This window comes from Oncorhynchus mykiss, chromosome 27 (assembly GCF_057628025.1).
Source record: "Oncorhynchus mykiss isolate SJ-2025 chromosome 27, ASM5762802v1, whole genome shotgun sequence".
NCBI classification, from domain to species: Eukaryota; Metazoa; Chordata; class Actinopteri; order Salmoniformes; family Salmonidae; genus Oncorhynchus; species Oncorhynchus mykiss.
Genome location: NC_143048.1, coordinates 23569220 through 23594871, shown reverse-complemented (window position 1 = coordinate 23594871; position 25652 = coordinate 23569220). Strand labels below are relative to the sequence as shown.

The window sequence follows — 25652 nt, the reverse complement described above, 5'->3', positions numbered from 1 at the left end:
TGAGTCACGTAGCAAAAAAATGTAACTCCTTTATTTGGACTGTCTATCTGATCAATGCTCTATTTCAGATTATTCAAACAATGTGTGACAGTAAAAAAGTAGAGTGTGTAAGCATGGGATGCAAAATGTTCATTCATAAAACATTAGAAAAATGTTTGGGGAGTCCGAATTAAATATAAATTGTAGAAGACAGAGATGCAAAAAAAAAAAAGCCTACAACGTACTGCTTATTTATTATGCCAGGCAGGGACATTGACCACGTCTGACAGACCACTGGAGAGAAGGAGTCTCATGTATGACAGGCTGGCTATGTACCTCATAATTCTGCGTGGCATGTGAAAATAAAGCCAGACTCATGAAGTGCACTTTCTAACCCATTTCACTGGAATGTAAACATGGGGGTAAACATATTTCTTGGCCAGTTGTTAGTGTTAGGCTAGACTCAAACTCACATATTATGGCTCAGATTGGCCATTTCATCCCTCTCTGCATCCTAAACCCCTGGCATGAACAGACTCAATTTAGCCTGGCTAAAAGAACTAAGCCTTTTCTACAAGTGGACTGGCTACCTCCTAAATGGAGGACTTACTTCAGGTGCCATTGTATGCATTGAGAGAAATTACAACCTGAGCCATATTACATGTCATGCTAGTATGAATGTATTATCAGTTTAATAGCTTAGATTGAGATCATTGGTTGCCTATCTGAATCTGAAATTTGTGAACATTTTTTTAAACCATTCGACTCTCTTAGTGAGCATGAATCTATTCATAAAGTCAGATCTATCCAAGAGCCAGCTCAGAGGAAAACCATGACGACTAGGACACTACTCTGGCTCAATAGCCAATCAGAGAGAGAGAGGAAGCTGTCACTGTGCAATTCAGGTGATATCAACGGTCTATCAGCCTGCTGCATCTGACAGTTCAAACAAGGCCAGGCAATATCAGTCTTCTCGTCATTCAAAAACTTCAGGAGCACAGAGCAGAGGGTACAACAACATACCCTCATACGGGTCTCACTCACTAGACACTAGTATCTAGTCTAGTGAGAATGATGATTACAGCAAGTAGATAAGCAGCTGAGGGGGTAAAAGGCATCTGTCATTCTCTACCCAGCTAGCTCACGTGTTAGAAGGCTTAGCTACGCGCTTTAGGCCTTACATATTGAGGAGACAGTATATTAATGAGCACTGAAGTGCCAACAGTCATTTTCAGACCCATCATTACACATCACAGAACATGAAATGGGCACTCCCAGAGGGAGGTAAACAGTGCTATTAGGAGGTATCAACATTGAACAGTCCCATCATCTCTGCTCTCTGGAGGATTTGTAGACATTGAGCACTACTGTGACTGCAACACTGCCCTCTCTCAATATCTACAACAATCGTTCAATTAGTGTGGGGGAAAACATGCAATTATAGGAAAAAAGGACAAGTTATAAATATTAAGGGAGGGTAGTAAAAAAAAAGTGGAAAAGTCAAGCTTGTAAATAACCATGTTTACTAAACAATTAGACCAGCCATGGCTCTGCAGAAATAAAATGCGAATGGATATCCCTGCCACGTGATGCAACCAAAAGGTGATCCAAACGTTAAGACCATATACATACATGCACCTCCGCTCTGCCACATTCAAAGACAGAGGTTGTATAGGAGTTTCTGATTCAACACTGATACCACAAAATAAATGTTAGGGTTTTACAATTGGAACACAAAGAGATCCAAACAGTACATATTTCAAGCACCTTAAAAGGTTAGCCAGAATAGATTCCCACCCTACGCTTTCTTACAGTTGCACCGGGGTCGGACAGGCTTCCTGTTTAGATTAAGACACCGCGGAGCCGGTGTGAGATGTTGCTTGGAAAACGTACCTCAAACCAGGGATGAGAAATGCGTTGTACACCGAATTGTCCCATTATCCCAACTGTTACACCGGGAATATTGAACGACTGCTAGTTTCATCCTTGTGGTAGGTAGCAGAAGCCACAGCAGCCAGTTTGGAATGGCAGTGTCAGCCAATCAGCTCCATTGTTGTTCAACGTGACATGCCAGTCCATAATGGCTGTTGTGGCTACTGAGGGCGAAAACGGCAGTTTACTTAAAAACTAGCAGTCGTTCAATATTCTAGATGTAACATTTGAGATAATGAGCCAATTCGGAGTACAAACGCATTTCTCATCCCTGGATTGAGGTACGTTTTCCGAGCCATAGATGTCTTAATCTGTCATCTTAAACTATAAGTAAGCGTAGGGTCAAATCTATTCTGGCTACTTAAAAATTATGATTCATCAAATCTCTACACTGGCCATGTTGAGGAGAGGGCAGGGTGAGGGGGTGGGTACTGGTTCATTCTGAGAGGCAGAGACAGCGCTTCCTTTGCATTTTTCAGAGCCAATCATAAATGGGACCTCAGGGTAGAAACGGAATTCATTAAGGTTCCTCACACAGCATAACATAGTGAGATAACTACTTGAAAACAGATGCACCAACAGCTCCCCTCTTGGAATTGTTTTTTTTTCTCCATTTTCTTTACCAATGCAATTTCTCACTCAGGCCCCACATAGAACAAACCTCATCAGCCCTTATTCAACCCTGTGGGGTTTGCCTCGGCGCTTAACTTGCAAATGAGATGCATCATCATTTTTGTAGTAGGGAACAAAATATCAATGCAGACAAGTTCCAGCCGACACGTTACCTTCAAACAATTACCATGTATACTGTCGCATTGGCCACTCCAAAAATCATTCTAACATAGGGATTCACACAGAGCCCTTCTCTTTGGCCTAGTAGAGGTGGAGAGGTGTCAGAGCCAGTAATACCCATGTTGGGGGTAAACCCATGCTGGGTACGTGAGGGGAATGAGCCAGGGTGTTGGGTGTCTCTACGTATAGGGCCTAACTAGCTCTGGCTGTAGCTGGGTAGGGTGGTTGTGTAGACAGCTGTAGTTGTGTTTTAGAATCAGAACAGCGCTACAGGCTGGTCGTGTGTGATTAATCACTGTTCTAGTTCCCAATTCCACAGAGTGTGTGGGAGGCCAAGTGCCTTACTCCTGGTCGGGAGACCCTGGTGGTACAGTTACAGTATCTGGGGGTGAGAGGCGTGGCTCTGCGTGTTTCTGGGAGGAAAAGGGGAGAAACCTGTAATATAGAACACCCTTAAGACAGCACCAATCCTCCATTTTCCTCTCAAAGCTCAACAATCTGAGCCTCATTCTGCTCGTTTTAATGTCACAGTCCTGCAGAAGACATTGAGCATGTTGCACAAGTAACCTCTTCTCCCTCCTGTAATATAATAGTCATCTGTATTCCATTTATAATAAACTTACTTAAGTATAATAAAGTAGAAAAATATCAGAGAACATATACAGTTGTCGTTTTGTAGTGACCATTTTGCTTTGTTTTTTAAGCATATATTTTTGTGCTGGGCAAGAGAAACTGAACAGGCCTCAGTTGAAGTGAAGTGTCGGTTTGGTTTCTTCTTTTCACTGCTTTTATTTTCAAATTGTTGATGTTCGGTCAATTCCATCTACAGGAAGGAGGATTGGGAAGAAATTTATAATAGATACAAAATGTATTATTTTTTCATTTTGATTTCATATCGTAACTTTATTTCACTCTCTGCCAAATACAAAACTATTCAACAAGATCAGAAAATTCCAATGAACCTAAATGTGGTTTCAAATATCAGTGTCATAACACTTCCAAGAAGTTGGATGTGGGAGTGTAAGACGTGTGTTTCGACTCACCTCCTAAGGCATGCTCTGTCATACTGAGGCACAGTGACTCCAGCGTGGGGTTGATCTCCAGGTCTGCACCTGTAACTTGGCATTCTGGGAGACGAGACACAGGTCACTCAGTTACCCCGCTTGTGTGTGTACTATATCTGGACCATAAATCACTTTTTTTTAAAAACTGACAGATGCATTAGATATGGAGCCGTGTGAATGCGGTTTGTAGGGCGATGTGTGTGGGATGTGTAAGCTGCCGTAAAATTGGGTTTCGAAGGCTGTGTGGGTGAAATGCATAAAGACCATGTATGATTGGGTTTGGAAGGAGATATCGTTGGGATATAAAAGGAAATGTGAATGAAGGTTGTAGTGACACATGCATGTGTATGTGTAAAAAGACAGTAGGAATAGAGATTGAAGCAAGGTGTGACTAGTATGTGTAAAAGACAGTAGGAATAGAGATTGAAGCAAGGTGTGACTAGTATGTGTAAAAAGACAGTAGGAATAGAGATTGAAGCAAGGTGTGACTAGTATGTGTAAAAGACAGTAGGAATAGAGATTGAAGCAAGGTGTGACTAGTATGTGTAAAAAGACAATGGGAATAGAGATTGAAGCAAGGTGTGACTAGTATGTGTAAAAGACAGTAGGAATAGAGATTGAAGCAAGGTGTGACTAGTATGTGTAAAAGACAGTAGGAATAGAGATTGAAGCAAGGTGTGACTAGTATGTGTAAAAGACAGTAGGAATAGAGATTGAAGCAAGGTGTGACTAGTATGTGTAAAAGACAGTAGGAATAGAGATTGAAGCAAGGTGTGACTAGTATGTGTAAAAGACAGTAGGAATAGAGATTGAAGCAAGGTGTGACTAGTATGTGTAAAAAGACAGTGGGAATAGAGATTGAAGCAAGGTGTGACTAGTATGTGTAAAAGACAGTAGGAATAGAGATTGAAGCAAGGTGTGACTAGTATGTGTAAAAGACAGTAGGAATAGAGATTGAAGCAAGGTGTGACTAGTATGTGTAAAAGACAGTAGGAATAGAGATTGAAGCAAGGTGTGACTAGTATGTGTAAAAGACAGTAGGAATAGAGATTGAAGCAAGGTGTGACTAGTATGTGTAAAAGACAGTAGGAATAGAGATTGAAGCAAGGTGTGACTAGTATGTGTAAAAGACAGTAGGAATAGAGATTGAAGCAAGGTGTGACTAGTATGTGTAAAAGACAGTAGGAATAGAGATTGAAGCAAGGTGTGACTAGTATGTGTAAAAGACAGTAGGAATAGAGATTGAAGCAAGGTGTGACTAGTATGTGTAAAAGACAGTAGGAATAGAGATTGAAGCAAGGTGTGACTAGTATGTGTAAAAGACAGTAGGAATAGAGATTGAAGCAAGGTGTGACTAGTATGTGTAAAAGACAGTAGGAATAGAGATTGAAGCAAGGTGTGACTAGTATGTGTAAAAGACAGTAGGAATAGAGATTGAAGCAAGGTGTGACTAGTATGTGTAAAAGACAGTAGGAATAGAGATTGAAGCAAGGTGTGACTAGTATGTGTAAAAGACAGTAGGAATAGAGATTGAAGCAAGGTGTGACTAGTATGTGTAAAAGACAGTAGGAATAGAGATTGAAGCAAGGTGTGACTAGTATGTGTAAAAGACAGTAGGAATAGAGATTGAAGCAAGGTGTGACTAGTATGTGTAAAAGACAGTAGGAATAGAGATTGAAGCAAGGTGTGACTAGTATGTGTAAAAGACAGTAGGAATAGAGATTGAAGCAAGGTGTGACTAGTATGTGTAAAAGACAGTAGGAATAGAGATTGAAGCAAGGTGTGACTAGTATGTGTAAAAGACAGTAGGAATAGAGATTGAAGCAAGGTGTGACTAGTATGTGTAAAAGACAGTAGGAATAGAGATTGAAGCAAGGTGTGACTAGTATGTGTAAAAGACAGTAGGAATAGAGATTGAAGCAAGGTGTGACTAGTATGTGTAAAAGACAGTAGGAATAGAGATTGAAGCAAGGTGTGACTAGTATGTGTAAAAGACAGTAGGAATAGAGATTGAAGCAAGGTGTGACTAGTATGTGTAAAAGACAGTGGGAATAGAGATTGAAGCAAGGTGTGACTAGTATGTGTAAAAGACAGTGGGAATAGAGATTGAAGCAAGGTGTGACTAGTATGTGTAAAAGACAGTAGGAATAGAGATTGAAGCAAGGTGTGACTAGTATGTGTAAAAGACAGTAGGAATAGAGATTGAAGCAAGGTGTGACTAGTATGTGTAAAAGACAGTGGGAATAGAGATTGAAGCAAGGTGTGACTAGTATGTGTAAAAGACAGTGGGAATAGAGATTGAAGCAAGGTGTGACTAGTATGTGTAAAAGACAGTGGGAATAGAGATTGAAGCAAGGTGTGACTAGTATGTGTAAAAGACAGTGGGAATAGAGATTGAAGCAAGGTGTGACTAGTATGTGTAAAAGACAGTGGGAATAGAGATTGAAGCAAGGTGTGACTAGTATGTGTAAAAGACAGTAGGAATAGAGATTGAAGCAAGGTGTGACTAGTATGTGTAAAAGACAGTAGGAATAGAGATTGAAGCAAGGTGTGACTAGTATGTGTAAAAGACAGTAGGAATAGAGATTGAAGCAAGGTGTGACTAGTATGTGTAAAAGACAGTAGGAATAGAGATTGAAGCAAGGTGTGACTAGTATGTGTAAAAGACAGTAGGAATAGAGATTGAAGCAAGGTGTGACTAGTATGTGTAAAAGACAGTAGGAATAGAGATTGAAGCAAGGTGTGACTAGTATGTGTAAAAGACAGTAGGAATAGAGATTGAAGCAAGGTGTGACTAGTATGTGTAAAAGACAGTAGGAATAGAGATTGAAGCAAGGTGTGACTAGTATGTGTAAAAGACAGTAGGAATAGAGATTGAAGCAAGGTGTGACTAGTATGTGTAAAAGACAGTAGGAATAGAGATTGAAGCAAGGTGTGACTAGTATGTGTAAAAGACAGTAGGAATAGAGATTGAAGCAAGGTGTGACTAGTATGTGTAAAAGACAGTAGGAATAGAGATTGAAGCAAGGTGTGACTAGTATGTGTAAAAGACAGTAGGAATAGAGATTGAAGCAAGGTGTGACTAGTATGTGTAAAAGACAGTAGGAATAGAGATTGAAGCAAGGTGTGACTAGTATGTGTAAAAGACAGTAGGAATAGAGATTGAAGCAAGGTGTGACTAGTATGTGTAAAAGACAGTAGGAATAGAGATTGAAGCAAGGTGTGACTAGTATGTGTAAAAGACAGTAGGAATAGAGATTGAAGCAAGGTGTGACTAGTATGTGTAAAAGACAGTAGGAATAGAGATTGAAGCAAGGTGTGACTAGTATGTGTAAAAGACAGTAGGAATAGAGATTGAAGCAAGGTGTGACTAGTATGTGTAAAAGACAGTAGGAATAGAGATTGAAGCAAGGTGTGACTAGTATGTGTAAAAGACAGTAGGAATAGAGATTGAAGCAAGGTGTGACTAGTATGTGTAAAAGACAGTAGGAATAGAGATTGAAGCAAGGTGTGACTAGTATGTGTAAAAGACAGTAGGAATAGAGATTGAAGCAAGGTGTGACTAGTATGTGTAAAAGACAGTAGGAATAGAGATTGAAGCAAGGTGTGACTAGTATGTGTAAAAGACAGTAGGAATAGAGATTGAAGCAAGGTGTGACTAGTATGTGTAAAAGACAGTAGGAATAGAGATTGAAGCAAGGTGTGACTAGTATGTGTAAAAGACAGTAGGAATAGAGATTGAAGCAAGGTGTGACTAGTATGTGTAAAAGACAGTAGGAATAGAGATTGAAGCAAGGTGTGACTAGTATGTGTAAAAGACAGTAGGAATAGAGATTGAAGCAAGGTGTGACTAGTATGTGTAAAAGACAGTAGGAATAGAGATTGAAGCAAGGTGTGACTAGTATGTGTAAAAGACAGTAGGAATAGAGATTGAAGCAAGGTGTGACTAGTATGTGTAAAAGACAGTAGGAATAGAGATTGAAGCAAGGTGTGACTAGTATGTGTAAAAGACAGTAGGAATAGAGATTGAAGCAAGGTGTGACTAGTATGTGTAAAAGACAGTAGGAATAGAGATTGAAGCAAGGTGTGACTAGTATGTGTAAAAGACAGTAGGAATAGAGATTGAAGCAAGGTGTGACTAGTATGTGTAAAAGACAGTAGGAATAGAGATTGAAGCAAGGTGTGACTAGTATGTGTAAAAAGACAGTAGGAATAGAGATTGAAGCAAGGTGTGGATGGTATGTGTAAGACATTGTATATGATGTTTAGAAGGATCCTACTAGGATCCTACCGTGCTGCTGGAACAGGAGCATGGTTTGCGGGGAGGTGTGGACAGGGAGTGAGTGGGTTCGTTGCACGGAGCTGCGACTCTGGCTTGGCATGCTGTTGCTGCCCCCAGGGTTGGCAAACCACAGGTTCTACAGGGACAACAGAACATCTCTCAACACAAACATGCCACTCATCCTATATGTTCTACACCATGTTAGTCTTCCCAGCACGATGACTACAAAGAGACTCTTCCAGCTATGATAATGAACCAATGCATATCAAAATGCAGTGCCTAACCCAAGTGTTTCCCTGGGTATTGCATTGATTAAACTGTCAGCACTTTCTGTGGTTGCACTTAATCTGTCAAAACAAATGTTGTCTAAGGAAAGTTCATCACCCTGTGGGTATAATAACATGTAGATCAATAGAATAATGTTAAATCTAATGTTGGCTAACTAGCTGTAGCCCTCAATGAAAAATACTTCTTAGAAAATAATTTCTTGTGAATGAATCTGACTTTCCTATAAATGAAGTTCAGTGGGTGTATCCCATGCCAACAGGCTATATAACATATGATCCCATCCTATGACTGACCTGTCTGCCCTGGCCTGGCAGTGTGGGGCTGGTGAGGGTGTGGCGTGGGGAGGCAACCCCAATGCCACCTGGACTCAGGAGCCCCATGCGCCCGGCAGGGAGGCCACGAGGGGGCATCTGGAATGCCCTCTGCCCCCTACGTGCCAGACCCCCAGCACTCACAGAGCCTGCTGTGGGGAGGGAGTTGGAACCATATGCCCAGCTAGAGGAGGCAGAGAGAAAAGTCATAAGACAGAGCCCTGGGGGAAATCCAGCTAGAGGAGGCAGAGAGAGAACCTGGACAAACTGCATACTAAAGTAGCAGAGAGAGAGAGAACCTGGACAAACTGCATACTAAAGTAGCAGAGAGAGCATGGCACAAAAACTCAGCTGCCATGACAGGAGAGTGATAGATTAAAAGGAGAAGATAAGTTCAGTGGTCTTACCCTTTCTGTCGGTACACAGGCATGTCCAGCATGGCTTTCCTTGGGAACAAGCGGAGCAGCTTGAGAACCTGCTGCTTCCAGGAGACCAGCCTCTTCCTCTGAGTCTCTGTGAAAGCCTGAGAGACGGAGACAAGAGAAAACGGTAAGAGACAGACAGAGATAGTGATAGAGAGAGGGTGAGCGAGAGAGAGGTAAAAGAGGGAGAGGTAAGAGAGTGAGCGGTAGAGAGAGGACATAGCAGCAAAAAACACAAAACAAAAAACCCATTCCATTACTTTCTTAGTGCAGTGAAAGTTATCTTTACAACATACCGTTGAGAGTAGCATTACGTGTTGTTACACGTTGTTTGCAGCCTTGTCACATTTTAAACTACCAGCTGGCTGAATGTGACAAAGTTTAAATGTATTTATTTTATAGATGTGGTTTTGCGCAGTCTCACCTCATGTGTCAGACATTTCTCAATGAGCTGCAGGTAACAGCTGATATTCTCCTCGTCCGGCCTGGACACCAGTAGCTGAGTGCACACTGCAACACATGGACAGGAGGTTCACACAATACCAACACACACAAACCCTCCAAAACTAATTCCAAACAAAACACACATCTCACATCCACTACAACCAATAGCAACATTTGTCCAAATGCACGATATACAGTGCATTCGGAAAGTATTCAGACTCCTTGACTTTTTCCACATTTTGTTACGTTACAGCCTTATTCTAAAATGTTTTTTCCCCCTCAATCTAAACAAAATACCCCATAATGACAAAGCAAAAACAGGCTTAGAAATCTTAGCAAAATTACTTAGACACACACCCTCCCACAAAAAAATATTACCTTTACATACAGTTGAAGTAGGAAGTTTTTCCAACCACTCCACAAATGTATTGTTAACGAACTATAGTTTCGATTAGGACATCTACTTTGTGCATGACAAGTCATTTTTCAAACAATTGTTTACAGACAGATTATTTCACTATCACAATTCCAGTGGGTCAGAAGTTTACATACACTAAGTTGACTGTGCCTTTAAACAGCTTGGAAAATTCCAGAAAAGGATGTCATGGCTTTAGAAGCTTCTGATAGGCTAATCGACATAATTTGAGACAATTGGAGGTGTACCTGTGGATGTATTTCAAGGCCTACCATCAAACTCAGTGCCTCTTTGCTTGACATCATGGGAAAATCAAAAGAAATCAGCCAAGACCTCAGAAAAAACATTGTAGACCTCCACAAGTCTGGTTCATCCTTGGGAGCAATTTCCAAACGCCTGAAGGTACCATGTTCATCTGTACAAACAATAGTACGCAAGTATAAACACCATGGGATCACGCAGCCGTCACACCGCTCAGGAAGGAGACGCGATGAACGTACGTTGGTGCGAAAAATGCACATCAATCCCAGAACAACAGCAAAGGACCTTGTGACGATGCTGGAGGGAACCGGTACAAAAGTATCTATATCCGACAGAACCTGAAAGGCCGCTCAGCAAGGAAGAAGCCACTGCTCCAAAACCGCCATAAAAAAGTCAGACTACGGTTTGAAACTGCACATGGGGACAAAGATTGTACTTTTTAGAGAAATGTCCTCTGGTCTGATGCAACAAAAATGGAACTGTTTGGCATTAATGACCATCGTTATGTTTGGAGGAAAAGGGGGAGACTTGCAAGCCGAGGAACACCCTCCCAACCGTGAAGCACAGGGGTGACAGCATCATGTTGTGGGAGTGCTTTGCTCCAGGAGGGACTGGTACACATCAAAAAATAGATAGCATCACGAGGAAAGAAAATATGTGGATTTGTTGAAGAAACACCTCAAGACATGACTCAGGAAGTTAAAGCTTGGTCGCAAATAGGTCTTCCAAATGGACAATGATCCCAAGCATACTCACAAAGTTATGGCAAAATGGCTTAAGGACAACAAAGTCAAGGTATTGGGGTGGCCATCACAAAGCCCTGACCTCAATCCTATAGAAGATTTGTGGGCAGAACTGAAAAAGCATGTGCGAGCAAGGAGCCCTACAAACCTGACTCTGTTACACCAGCTCTTGTCAGGAGGAATGGGCCAAAATTCACCCAACTTATTGTGGGAAGCTTGTGGAATGCTACCCGAAACATTTGATCAAAGTTAAACAACTTAAAGGCAATGCTACCAAATACTAATTGAGCGTATGTAAACTTCTGACCGACTGGGAATGTGATGAAAGAAATAAAAGCTGAAATAATTCTCTCTACTATTATTCTGACATTTCACATTCTTAAAATAAAGTGGTGTTCCTAGCTGACCTAAGACAAGGAATTTTTACTAGGATTAAATGTCAGGAATTCTGAAAAACTGAGTTTAAATGTATTTGGCCAAGGTGTATGTAAACTTCCGACTTCAACTGTAAGTAGTCAGACCCTTTCCTGAGTACTTTGTTGAAGCACCTTTGGCAGCGATTACAGCCTCGAGTCTTCTTGGGTATGACTCTACAAGCTTGGCACACTTGTATTTGGGGAGTTTCTTCCATTCTTCTCTGCAGATGCTCTCAAGCTCTGTCAGGTTGGATGGGAAGCGTCGCTGCAAAGCTATTTTCTCCAGAGATGTTCGAGTCCGGGCTCTGGCTGGGCCACTCAACGACATTCAGAGACTTGTCCCGAAGCCACTCCTGCGTTGTCTTGGCTGTGTGCTTAGGGTTGTTGTCCTGTTGGAAGGTGAACCTTCGCCCCCAGTATGAGGTCTTGAGCGCTCTGGAGCAAGTTTTCATCAAGGATCTCTGTACTTTGCACCGTTCCTTTTCCCCCCTCAATCCTGACTAGACTCCCAGTCGCTGCCGCTGAAAAACATCCCCACAGCATGATGCTGCCACCACCATGCTTCACCATTGGGATTGTGCCTGGTTTCCTCCAGATGTGACACGTGGCATTCAGGACAAAGAGTTCAATCTTGGTTTCATCAGACCAGAGAATCTTGTTTGTCATGGTCAGAGTCTTTTAGGTGCCTTTCGGCAAACTCAAAGCAGGCTGTCATGTGCCTTTTACTGAGGAGTGTCTTCCGTATGGCCACTCTACCATAAAGGCCTGATTGGTGGAGTGGTGCAGAGATGGTTGTCCTTTTGGAAATTTCTCCCATCTCCACAGAGGAGCTCTGTCAGACTGACCATCAGGTTCTTGGTCACCTCCCTGACCAAGGCCCTTCTCTCCCAATTGCTCAGTTTGGCCAGGCTGCCAGCTCTAGGAAGAGTCTTGGTTGTTCTATACTTCTTCCATTTAAGAATGATGGAAGCCAATGTGTTCTTGGGGACCGTTAATGCTGCAGACATTTTTTGGAAGCCTTCTCCAGATCTGTCCCTCAAAACAATCCTGTCTCAGAGCTCTATGGACAATTCCTCCAACTTCATGGCTTAGTTTTTGCTCTGACATGCACTCTCAACTGTGGGACCTTATATAGACAGGTGTGTGCCTTTCCAAATCATGTTCAATCAATTCAATTTACCATAGGTCGACTCCAATCAAGCTGTAGAAACATCTCAAGGAAGATCAATGGCAACAGGATGCACCTGAGCTCAACTTCGAGTCTCATAACAAAGGGTCTGAATACTTATATAAATAAGGTGTATGTTTCTTTATTTTTAATATAGTTGCTAAAACGTATAAAACCTATTTTCGCTTTGGGCTATTGTGTGTAGATTGATGAGGAACATTTTTATTTAATCAATTTTAGAATAAGGATGTAACATAACAAAATGTGGAACAGTCAAGGGGTCTGAATACTTTCTGAATGCACTGTACAGTCGTGGGAAAAGATTTGAGAATGACACAAATATTAATTTTCACAAAGTCTGCTGCCTCAGTTTGTATGATGGCAATTTGCATATACTCCAGAATGTTATGAGTGATCAGATTAATTGCAATTCATTGCAAAGTCCCTCTTTGCCATGCAAATTAACTGAATCCCCCCAAAACATTTCCACTGCATTTCAGCCCTGCCACACATTATGTCAGTGATTCTCTCGTTAACACAGGTGTGAGTGTTGACGAGGCCAAGGCTGGAGATCACTCTGTCATGCTGATTGAGTTTGAATAACAGAATGGAAGCTTCAAAAGGAGGGTGGTGCTTGGAATCATTATTCTTCCTCTGTCAACCATGGTTATCTGCAAGGAAACACATGCTGTCATCATTGCTTTGAACAAAAAGGGCTTCACAGGCAAGGATATTGCTGCCAGTAAGATTGCACCTAAATCAACCATTTATCAGATCATCAAGAACTTCAAGGAGAGCGGTTCAATTGTTGTGAAGGCTTCAGGGCACCCAAGAAAGTCCAGCAAGCGCCAGGACCGTCTCCTAAATTTGATTCAGCTGCGGGATCGGGGCACCACCATCACCACCAGAGCATGCTCAGGAGTGGCAGCAGGCAGGTGTGAGTGCATCTGCAGGCACAGTGAGGCGAAGACTTTTGGAGGATGGCCTAGTGTCAAGAATGGCAGCAAAGAATGCACTTCTCTCCAGGAAAAACATCAGGGACAGACTGATATTCTGCAAAAGGTATAGGGATTGGACTACTGAGGACTGGGGTAAAGTAATTTTCTCTGATGAATCCCCTTTCCGATTGTTTGGGGCAGCCGGAAAAATGCTTGTCCGGAGAAGACAAGGTGAGCACTACCATCAGTCCTGTGTCATGCCAACAGTAAAGCATCCTGAGATAATTCATGTGTGAGGTTGCTTCTCAGCCAAGGGAGTGGGCTCACTCACAATTTTGCCTAAGAACACAGCCATGAATAAAGAATGGTACCAACACATACTCCGAGAGCAACTTCTCCCAACCATCCAGGAAGTTTGGTGACGAACAATGCCTTTTCCAGCATGATGGAGCACCTTGCCATAAGGCAAATGTGATAACTAAGTGGCTCGGGGAACAAAACATCGATATTTTGGGTCCATGGCCAGGAAACTCCCCAGACCTTAATCCCATTGAGAACTTGTGGTCAATTCTCAAGAGGCGGGTGGAAAAACAAAAACCCACAAATTCTGACAAACTCCAAGCATCGATTATGCAAGAATGGGCTGCCATCAGTCAGGATGTGGCCCAGAAGTTAATTGACAGCATGCCAGGGTGGATTGCAGAGGTCTTGAAAAAGAAGGGTCAACACTGCAAATATTGACTCTTTGCATCATCTTCATGTAATTGTCAATAAAAGCCTTTGACACTTATGAAATGCTTGTAATTATACTTCAGTATTCCATAGTAACATCTGACAAAAGACACTGAAGCAGCAAACTTTGTGGAAATGAATATGTGTCATTCTCAAAACTTTTGGCCATGACTGTCCACGTACTTTTTCCTCTCTTACCTTTACCCATGACACGCGTGAACTGCCCAGCAATGTCGCCGTCTGAGATGGGTGTGGCTGAGGACTCTCCGTCGCAGGGAGGGGGGTTGTGGGGCTGGAAGCCCTCCTGGGCCAGGTCCTTGTCCTCCCCAGGGTTGGTGTGGTCTGAGGGGGATCCACTCCCCTCCATATCTCTGTGGGAAACATTGGGAGGGCTGTAGCTGTAGACTTTGATAGGGGTGGTGATAATCTGCTGTAGTTCCTGTAGGGCGTTACGCAGGTTGCCCCCCTCCAATATATCCTGTTGGATCAATCATAGCATTATCTTATTAGCAAAGCGGTCTTGAAGTGTGACAGGAAATGTTCACGGAACTTGCTGGTTAACTTTTAATTGAAAGAAAATGTGAGTCGTATCATATCTAAAATATTGGTGATAATTATAGTGGATATGTTCATTCACATTTAATTGGATTTCTCCATATAAGCCACAGGGATCCAAATGGAAACTAACAGTTAAGTTGTTCAGAACAGCATGCCTATCATGAGATAAAAGTGAATCTGAACTGCTTTTAAAAAAATAGTGATGACAGTATGTGATTAACCTTCTCTAAAGACTTGAGAACGCTTGGCCTCTCCCGTAGCTTCTGGACACTCAGGGCTATCTTGTGCCGCGCACCTTTGGTCACATTCTGGAAGACGACGAAGAGTTAACAAAAGGAGGAATCATTGCTCACAGAAACATGGACATCCAGATATCCAGTTACTAAATAACACTTCTGATCACCATCTGTTTCATTAAAGCTATGGAGCAGAGCCAAGACGTTTATCTGTGCTGGGGAGGCTGTGTATAACTGTATAACTCTATGCAGCGATGATTCATTTCATGGCTCATTGAGGTATCACTATGCTGGACAAAAAGTGGGCCGTATCTATTCAACACTGATGAGGAGGGCAGGGGAAAGAGAGGACTAACGAGAGAAGCTGACCAACCTGTGACAAACGATGACAAACCTGTGACTCCAGGTGGTGCTCTGTCAGAATCATCATCTCCTCATAAGTCATCTGGGAGAAAAGTGCTGCGTACTTATGAAGACGGAGGCTCTTCAGCCACATGGGCACATCTGAAACAGAAAGTACAAAAACAACATGCTCAGAAGTTATTCTTCTCCTGCTGAGTCCTTGTAACTCTAGTCCATGAACAATGAGAAAGATAGAACTCTAATGAATATTATACAACAGGTGGGTCTAATCCTGAATGCTGATTGGTTAAAACAGCATTCCAGGCAGTGTCTATTCCACAAGTCGCCACCGGCTAAAATCTATGACATCAAAATGCCTATTTACTCTGTTCCACCTGACTAATCCAATGTGTCATCAGCCCAGCCAGGCAACTTAGAAACTTGATCTCCACTATAAAAAGTATCAAGACCTTATCTCACATTTCTTTAAGACTAACGTAGTTTTCCACAGCGGAGATTTGTATAAACATTGCTGTCTGTCTCTCCGACATTTACGACATTGTTTCAATATTCAAATTGAATCTCCTGTTGTCCCATACTAATGAACGAGTCGGGAGTCGACGAGACAGACAGGCAGAGTTTCTCAGCCAGTCGAAATGGTGAATTAGCTGGCATCATTTTTATGGATATATACAAAAGAATGTCAATTGAAAAAAGGTAAAACAAAACGCAGCTAATTTGCAGTCTTTTCAGCTTCAGCTTGAAGTGATTGTGTTACTGTAGCTGTGTTGTTAGCTAGCTCCTCTGAACAGTGTCCTGATGAGTAAGCACATTTTCTATGCCAGGTGAAATTGTGCCTCATTAGCTCATTGTTATGGATACAGTGCCTTGCGAAAGTATTCGGCCCCCTTGAACTTTGCGACCTTTTGGCACATTTCAGGCTTCAAACATAAAGATATAAAACTGTATTTTTTTGTGAAGAATCAACAACAAGTGGGACACAATCATGAAGTGGAACGACATTTATTGGATATTTCAAACTTTTTTAACAAATCAAAAACTGAAAAATTGGGCGTGCAAAATTATTCAGCCCCTTTACTTTCAGTGCAGCAAACTCTCTCCAGAAGTTCAGTGAGGATCTCTGAATGATCCAATGTTGACCTAAATGACTAATGATGATAAATACAATCCACCTGTGTGTAATCAAGTCTCCGTATAAATGCACCTGCACTGTGATAGTCTCAGAGGTCCGTTAAAAGCGCAGAGAGCATCATGAAGAACAAGGAACACACCAGGCAGGTCCGAGATACTGTTGTGAAGAAGTTTAAAGCCGGATTTGGATACAAAAAGATTTCCCAAGCTTTAAACATCCCATGGAGCACTGTGCAAGCGATAATATTGAAATGGAAGGAGTATCAGACCACTGCAAATCTACCAAGACCTGGCCGTCCCTCTAAACTTTCAGCTCATACAAGGAGAAGACTGATCAGAGATGCAGCCAAGAGGCCCATGATCACTCTGGATGAACTGCAGAGATCTACAGCTGAGGTGGGAGACTCTGTCCATAGGACAACAATCAGTCGTATATTGCACAAATCTGGCCTTTATGGAAGAGTGGCAAGAAGAAAGCCATTTCTTAAAGATATCCATAAAAAGTGTTGTTTAAAGTTTGCCACAAGCCACCTGGAAGACACACCAAACATGTGGAAGAAGGTGCTCTGGTCAGATTAAACCAAAATTGAACTTTTTGGCAACAATGCAAAACGTTATGTTTGGCGTAAAAGCAACACAGCTCATCACTCTGAACACACCATCCCCACTGTCAAACATGGTGGTGGCAGCATCATGGTTTGGGCCTGCTTTTCTTCAGCAGGGACAGGGAAGATGGTTAAAATTGATGGGAAGATGGATGGAGCCAAATACAGGACCATTCTGGAAGAAACCCTGATTCTGTCTGCAAAAGACCTGAGACTGGGACGGAGATTTGTCTTCCAACAAGACAATGATCCAAAACATAAAGCAAAATCTACAATGGAATGGTTCAAAAATAAACATATCCAGGTGTTAGAATGGCCAAGTCAAAGTCCAGACCTGAATCCAATCGAGAATCTGTGGAAAGAACTGAAAACTGCTGTTCACAAATGCTCTCCATCCAACCTCACTGAGCTCGAGCTGTTTTGCAAGGAGGAATGGGAAAACATTTCAGTCTCTCGATGTGCAAAACTGATAGAGACATACCCCAAGCGACTTACAGCTGTAATCGCAGCAAAAGGTGGCGCTACAAAGTATTAACTTAAGGGGGCTGAATAATTTTGCACGCCCAATTTTTCAGTTTTTGATTTGTTAAAAAAGTTTGAAATATCCAATAAATGTCGTTCCACTTCATGATTGTGTCCCACTTGTTGTTGATTCTTCACAAAAAAATACAGTTTTATATCTTTATGTTTGAAGCCTGAAATGTGGCAAATAAATGGCACTATTAAACAGCTTAAACAAATGCAAATACTTTGCTGTTATTCTGGCTGACTATGTTAGCCGTAGTTGGCTAGCTAGCAAGCAAGGGATAAATACGTTGCCAGCCCGTATGGCAATGGAACATTTAGAACGAACGACTGGGTCGCGTCTTCAGCAACCATAGATTTGTGTCGGGACTATATATTGTGGAAGGATGAAATAGTATGAATAAATTAATCTAAATAATGTTTTTCATGAAAATATGTCACTCATTATTTGAATATGTTGGTAACACGTTGTATAAAAGTGATAATGCCCTCAAAGCCGGTGTTTGGAGACTAACAACACCTGTGCCAATATATCCTCCAAACACTGGCTTCTCAGGTATTATCACTTAAATAGATACTGCTCTGGAATGCTTGACGTATCCGTGCAGTGCATGTCAACATAAACACTTTAGATGTATTAGTTGGAGAACGCTGTCCTAATTCATTTTCATGGACATCTGGAGCACACGCAAACAAAAAAAACTGAAACACGAGGGGAGACCAAAAAAATAACATCCCACTGACTGGGCAATTCAACCATCGCCAAGTGCAGTAGCCATTGGCATGTCATGGCTTTTGTTGTTGGTATTTCACTCTGGCAATGTGACCGACCCTGGCCTGTTGTTGGCTTTGAACCCCTGGCGTATTATGGTTGACCTGACCTTTCATGCCACTGCCATCCTCCTGGAAGGTGTTTCTGGAGCCCTGGTCCTCAGTCTGCTCGCTGCCTGAGGATGCCACACTACTCTGGGGGGACAGGGGGGCATGGTCAAAGGCCTGTCGCCCCCCCAGGTCATCCTGGCTCAGCCAATCTGCGCCACAGACCTGGGAATTGGAAGGGATTAGGGACGAGGACCTCTTCAGAGGACTGGGCTGGCCCATCTGACCCATGCCTGGCAGGGGACACAGTAGGGTCAGGATGTTAGAGACAATCACAGTAAACCATCCCTTTAATGAAGGCTAGGCCTAAACAGAGAGATTCTTTAGATGTGACAATCATTACAAAGATCACAGACTAAATAGTTGATTAATAGCATGATTACATAACCACATGAAGAAAAAGTTGTATTGTATCTCGGTTATGTTTAGCATATTCCTATTCACCCCAACAACACGTCCTTGCTCTCCCTCAGTCTGTCTTGGTAGGAGATATGAACCACTGACCTGCATTGTTGCTATTTATGGGTGAGGGCATCCCACCCTGGAAAGACATGTGTCCGTTCTGCCCTGCAGGGGAGGAGCTAGAGGAGGGGGGCTTGTCCAGCCAGCCATGGCCAGGGTCCAGGACCTCTGCTGAGCCCGGCCACTCATCTGAGCCCTGGCGGGGGTGGTAGGGGCCAGAGGGGGGCCGGGAGGGTGCAGGGTAGCCGCTGGAGAGGTGCTCCTCCAGGTGGTTGAGCCACATGGCCAACGAGGTGCGGTCGTCCAGGGTGGTGGCCGGGTGGATGAGGGCGTAGGACAGCAGCTGTCTACTCTCTTCCACAAACAGACTGCTCTCGATGGTGTGGCTCAGCACCTTCTGCAGCAGCTTCATGTACTCACACTTGGCCTCGCTGTTGCGGGGCTGCAGCAGGGGCAGGTGGGACAGCAGCAGGGACACCGCCTTTTCCATGGGTTCCAGGTGCCACTGGCTCACAATGTCTGGAGAGGTGAAGGACAGAGGGGCAATTGTTTACAAGTAAAATACATTTTTACAGGTTGTAGGTCTATTTGTTACATGGTTTTTACACCATAAGATAGGGTACACCGGTAATACAATATGACTAATCCAATAGGGTTTCAAATGTGTTCTTCAGAAATCTGCAGTTATTAGCTACCTGCATTGTTGGCCTCAGCCTCCAGGATGTGGATCTCAGTGCAGTCTGCCAGCCAGTGCTCCAGGCAGATGTGCAGGAAGCGGGCCTGGGTACGAGATGCTCTCTTCAGCAGGGACAACAGCGCCACCGTCTGCTCACACTCGTTCCAGCCCTTGAACCAGTCCGTCAGGATGCCCACCTGGTCTCGGAACATCATGGCGCGTTGCCAACAGGAAGGGGGGCAGGAATATGTGGGTGGGGGTTAGGGGGAAGACTGCTTGCACACACACAGGTTCACTCTGGCCCCGCTCAGTGGCTGCTTTTACACAACAGTCCTGGGATCCCCTCAAAGTGGAGAGAGGGGCCCTCACATGGTTCAGATGCAGGAGATGGGGGTGCTGAGGGGAGGGCTGGGAGAGGGTGTGTTAAATCCAGCTGGCTGTGTCTTAGACAGGAGGGTTCTCTCTCAGGTGCATCAGTATCAGCATCATCCAAATCCTAACAAATCAACGGAAAGGAAAACTACATAAGATACACTGAACAAAAATATAAACATGTAAAATGTTGGTCCCATGTTTCATGAGCTGAAATAAAAGATCCCAGAAATTGTTCATACTCACAAAAATAGTATTTCTCTCAGATTGTGCACACATTTGTTTACATTCCTGAGCATTTGTCCTTTGCCAAGATAATCCACCCACCTGACCGGTGTGGCATATCAAGAATCTGATTAAACAGCATGATCATTACACTGGTGCACCTTGTGCTGGGGACAATGAAAGGCCACTAAAAATGTGCAGTTGTCACAACACAATGCCACAGATGTCTCAAGTTGATTGACATGCAGACTGCAGGAATGTCTACCAGAGCTGTTGGTGCCAGAGAATTTAATGTTCATTTCTCTATCATAAGCCACCTCCAACGTTGTTTTAGAGAATTTGGCAGTACGTCCAACCAGCCTCACAACTGCAGCCCACATGTATGGTGTCTTGTGGGCAAGCGGTTTGCTGTCAACATTGTGAACAGAGTGCCTCATGGTGGCGGTGGGGTTATGGTATAGGCTGGCATTAGCTACGGACAACGAACATAATGCTTAAAAAAAAAATACAGTAATGAGATCCTGAGGCCCATTTTTTAAACGGTATCTGTGACCAACAGATGCCCATCTAAATTCAGTCATGTGAAATCCATATATTAGAGCCTAGTAATTGTATTTCAATTGACTGATTTCCTCATATGAACTGTAACTCAGTAAAATCTTAGAAATTGCATGTTGCGTTTCTATTTTTGTTCAGTATAATTTAACTAGGAATTTGATGCTAGTACTGAACCCTGATCATGACGATGAAATCCCAATACCAGAAATGCTGTTCATGCAATAAATTGAACTAACCAATATTAACATGGTGGCATGACTACTATAGACCACAGGCTTAAGTCAGGGCAGTCTACAGTTGTGGACAGGTGTATTTTATACTGATAACAAGTTCAAACAGGTGCCATTAATACAGTTAACGGGTGGAGGACAGAGGAGCCTCTTAAAGAAGAAGTTACAGATCTGTGAGAGCCAGAAATCTTGCTTGTTTGTAGGTGACCAAATACTTATTTTCCACCATAATTTGCAAATAAATTTATTAAAAATCCTACAATGTGATTTTCTCATTTTGTCTGTCATAGTTTAAGTGTACCTATGATGAACATTACAGGCATCTCATCTTTTTAAGTGGGAGAACTTGCACAATTGGTGGCTGACTAAATACTTTTTTGCCCCACTATGTTTTTTTAAATTCAGTACATGAGAATTTTTGCGCAAATGTGAGTGCACTAATGTGCACTAAGTCATCATGCACAGCCTTTCATCCACAAGTCAGTTTTGATGGAAACAAACTGGTGGGGAAAAGTGCATATTTTTTATGCATAATTTATAATATTCACATGAAAATCTGTCACAAATTGGATAGCTACTGTTCACTTTAAAATGTATGTCAAACAAAAAACAATGATTGCAAAGTAAAACAAAACATACACAATGACTACTTTAACAATTTCAACAGAAAATGTTACTAAAACACAATTACTTGACGAATAGAATGACGGCACAAACAGTCATTATGTTAACAAATGTTGCATATGCACTATTCTTCATCAAAAGAAACTGCGGCCCTCTCGTGACCGCGAAGATTAAAAAAAATTTGAAAAGTACATTTCCTGCAATTCTGTACATTTTTCCATGGGGCATAGAGAAAAAGATGACATTTTAAAGCAAGTTTGTTGCAATCCTACACATTTTGCCATGGAGCACAAAGAAGGTTTAGCAATTGTATAACTTGTGTCATGCAATTCTACTTATTATGCCCTAGGGCGGAGAGAAAAATGAGCAGTTTTACAACTAACTCACTGCAATTCTAAACATGTTGCCATAGGGTGGAGGCAAATGTTTGCTGTTTTTAATATGATAACTAATGGGCCCTACCCCGGTCGGTATTTCGACAACGCTTACTACAAGTTTAGATAGCTAGCCACTAGACTAATTTACCAATCTAAAAACATTTTGTTGACATGGGCGGGCTAATTGAGTGACTGCTGATGCACAACCAAATTTCAAAATTGCACCTTGTGAATTATATTATTCTTCCAACAGTAAGTTGAGACCCCGACTGAGTAACTAATTTTATTTTATTATTTAAATTGGTCTGCAGGCCTACAAACAGGGGGGGCCATGCGCACCAGTTGCCCATCCCTGATCTAGGCTACACGTGTGCTCTAGCCAACAGCTCGCAGAAGGCGCTATTAGCTAGAGTGCACGTGCCAATACCAGAGTGGGCACATGCTATATAAAGCATAACAAATTTGTGAGGAAAATAATCAGTAAAGTTGAAAATATGATGGAAACACATTTATCTTGTATTTTTTATTCCTTACATGAAAAAAAAATAACTTTTGTGGTAAAATGATGTGCACTACCTCATCATCATCACGTACTGCTTTCAAATCGGCAACAAGTCAATTTGATGGAAACATCTTGTAAAATGTGCATAGTTTTTATGCTCATTTTAGAATATTCACATGAAACTTTTGCCAATTGGATGGAAACCTAGCTAGTGTCACTCTGTTACCGTGGAATTGCCAGAGTAAAGATGGTCTCTGTACAACATGCTAATATTTAGGCCAGCTAATCATAATGCAGGATAATCAGCTTCATGGTGCAGTGAAAGTAGAGCACATTATTGCCAGCATCATCACTTCAGCATCAACACAGAGAACTTCCATGCAGTATGCATGCACATTTCTATTGACCATTCAGCCAACATCTGTGAATGTTTGATAGGCCTAGATGTTGGCTTTAACTGCCCAGTCAATGCATGAGTTTGTTTGACTTGAAGCAAAAAACAAAGACTACATTATCTCCTTGCAATCTACATGGCTGTTATATAGTCTTAGAACAATAAATACTAAGTGATGACTTGCAATAGAGCTTGTTACAGGGTAAAGTAATGGTGTCACAGGTTGCCAATAGGCCATGGCATGATCAATCAAATCTGAAACAGTCATCCAACCATCCCAGTACTGCAATGACCACCTTAAGTTGTGGGTATAGAACTTGCAATGCCTAGTTGTTATGTTTCATTTACATAAATAGAACTAGCCTGGTCTAATAGGCTAGACTTAACATAGTAAACTTGAATCCGGGCACTCAAACTACCATAATATGTTATGTTTGGTATGGTTACACCAGACAGATGTTAACTTATGGTAAAAACGAAAGTAGGGTGGTTGTCGTGGGGTGGGCGTATAACGAGAACGTCTAGCAACCCAAAGGTTACAAGTTGGAATCTCTTCTCTGACAACTTTTTAGCTACTTTGTAACTACTTAGCTAACCCTTCCCCTAACCTTAACCCTTTAACTCCTAAACCCTAGCTAACGTTAGCCACCTAACCAGAATTCATAAGATATTGTACGTTTTTGCAAATTCGTAAAATATATACGAATTGTAATTCGTAACGTATCATACGAAATGGATGTTAGACATCCACAAATTAATACATACCATACGAAACGTGACATTTCATACTAAATGGAGTGTCTCGGATTTACGTACAGAATAATACGTACGAATAAGCGTTGAGACCAGCCAGCATCCTATAGATATTTGTCCAAGTTTTAAAAAACAGAACGTAACGTTAGTAGCTAAATTCTGGCCAGGATGGTCTGTATTAGTAGTAACTAGCTAACAAATATAAGGGGTATGTTATTCTAACTAGGCTAACGTTCGCGTAAGACAGTCCAGAAACAAGGGCCTGTCTACAGAGCTAACGTTACTCATCTACGTTAGCTAGTTTGTTGGTAGACGTAGCAAGTTTGCCAGTAACTATGTCAAACGTAGCTAGTTAACGTCAACTCGCAGCCTTACCTATGCAAGTTAGCTTGCTAGCTACGTTTGACCAGGTCATACGTGTAGCTAGCTAAGCTAGTTGGTCAGAAAACGTAAAAACAAACCTGTGTGACAACGGTGACGTTTCCAGGGTACGGCTTTTACCAGGGTGTATTTGATGAGCTGGGGGGCAGTCAGCTAGCTAAAAAACTAGCACCAGGCCTTCACCGTGTAAATTGATGGGGGATTCAGGAATGGTAACGTTACTGTTTTTCAGTAGCGACGTTGCTGTTGGAATGTCTCTCTATTTTTCATCTCGTAAAACGACATTTGAGTCCTCGCGTTGCAAAGGTCCTCCATGGTCCATGTAGAAAAAAACACGTCAGATTACTTACATTATATCCACATCCCATTCTCCAACCTCTAGCGGTTGGTTTGTTTACCTTCTTTGTAAATTGTCACTTGTTAGCTAAAGTAGCAGGCAGCTATTGCTTCATTTATAAACGCTGGATGAGACGAAGATTTCGATCCAACAGTTGTCGTTGGTTGCTTTGAAAATAATGATTTTCTGATTATTTCAAATATAACATTTAAAACAGTCTAGCTATGTACAACATGTTTATTTGAACACAGAGAAATAGGGAAAGTACGCTTGGCTCAATCTAGCTAGCCAACTTCGATTCAGATTTGACGCAACGTCGGAGACCAACGTAATGGCGTTTGGGCGGGGTAAACAAAGAGAAAAGTCCTCCATCTAGTGGATTAAACGCAAACACCCACACCACTACTAAACTGAAGTTGATCAATATGATCACAGAGTATACATTATATTGACCAGATACTCAAGTGGCCACTCTAACAATGGAAATAAATAAAATGGAAGGCAGTCGGGAGGAGGCAAGATCAGGTGGGACGATTCTAGCCAATGAAAGTGCAGACGCGTGTGAACAACAGGCACTCCGATATAAAGTGTTTTTTCTCAAAGTTGCCGGCATATTACGTGTCCTACTTATTTCAGTACAGTTGTAACAACCTAACCATTACGAAACTTCTATTCGATCAAATAAGCCACGCGTAGCAAATAATCCATGCAATGTTTGTTGCCCAAATTCAACATCCTCATGACCTCCATACAAAAACACCACCTGCGGGAGAAGCGAGATTTTGGGCCCATTATCCCTCTCGCTTCTTCTCTTCCTCTTTGATATGATGCATAGCTGCTGTCAAACCAAGCACCCCGCACATTCAAATTCAACTCCTTAGTCTCAAACATATTTGGATTGATTGCATTTGATCTGTTAGATTCACGTTTGAGGAATGAAGATAGAAATGACAGAGGACACAGACAGTGCCTTGGCAAATTTGCCGTTTCTTGAAATAAAGGCTGAAAACACTGATGTAGAATTAATCACAATATCAAAGAATGCTCAGCTTTCTCTGACTGCACCCATTAAACACATTTGAAAAGAGAATATCACTTTGTTATTTTATCTTGTTGCAACACTAAATATTTTGGTTCTTTTTGTATTTAACTAGGCACGTCAGTTAAGAACACATTTTTGTTTACAGTGATGGCCTAGGAACAGTGGGTTAACTGCCTTGTTCAGAGGTAGAACGACAGACGTTTACCTTGTCAGCTAAGGATCTAGAAACCTTCTG

The 25652-nt window shown here is 42.1% G+C and overlaps 1 protein-coding gene across 2 annotated transcripts; it reads right to left on the bottom strand.

Moving 5' to 3' along the window:
- Positions 1-4: 4 nt before the first annotated feature.
- LOC110507785 (protein Smaug homolog 2) lies at positions 5-24644 on the bottom strand. Of its 2 annotated transcripts, none has more exons than XM_021588018.3 (13): positions 24119-24644; positions 19642-20118; positions 18989-19465; positions 18487-18717; positions 15355-15485; positions 14967-15053; positions 14386-14665; positions 9495-9580; positions 9056-9171; positions 8631-8832; positions 8059-8185; positions 3747-3830; positions 5-3526 (listed from the first exon to the last, which is right to left on the bottom strand). In XM_021588018.3, the coding sequence occupies exons 2-13, from the start codon at positions 19835-19837 to the stop codon at positions 3498-3500; spliced, it is 2046 nt and encodes a 681-aa protein (XP_021443693.3). In that variant the 5' UTR covers positions 19838-20118; positions 24119-24644; the 3' UTR covers positions 5-3497. The 2 variants fall into 2 exon arrangements, with proteins under 2 accessions (XP_021443693.3, XP_021443694.3); XM_021588019.3 differs by having other exon boundaries at positions 15376-15485.
- Positions 24645-25652: the final 1008 nt, after the last annotated feature.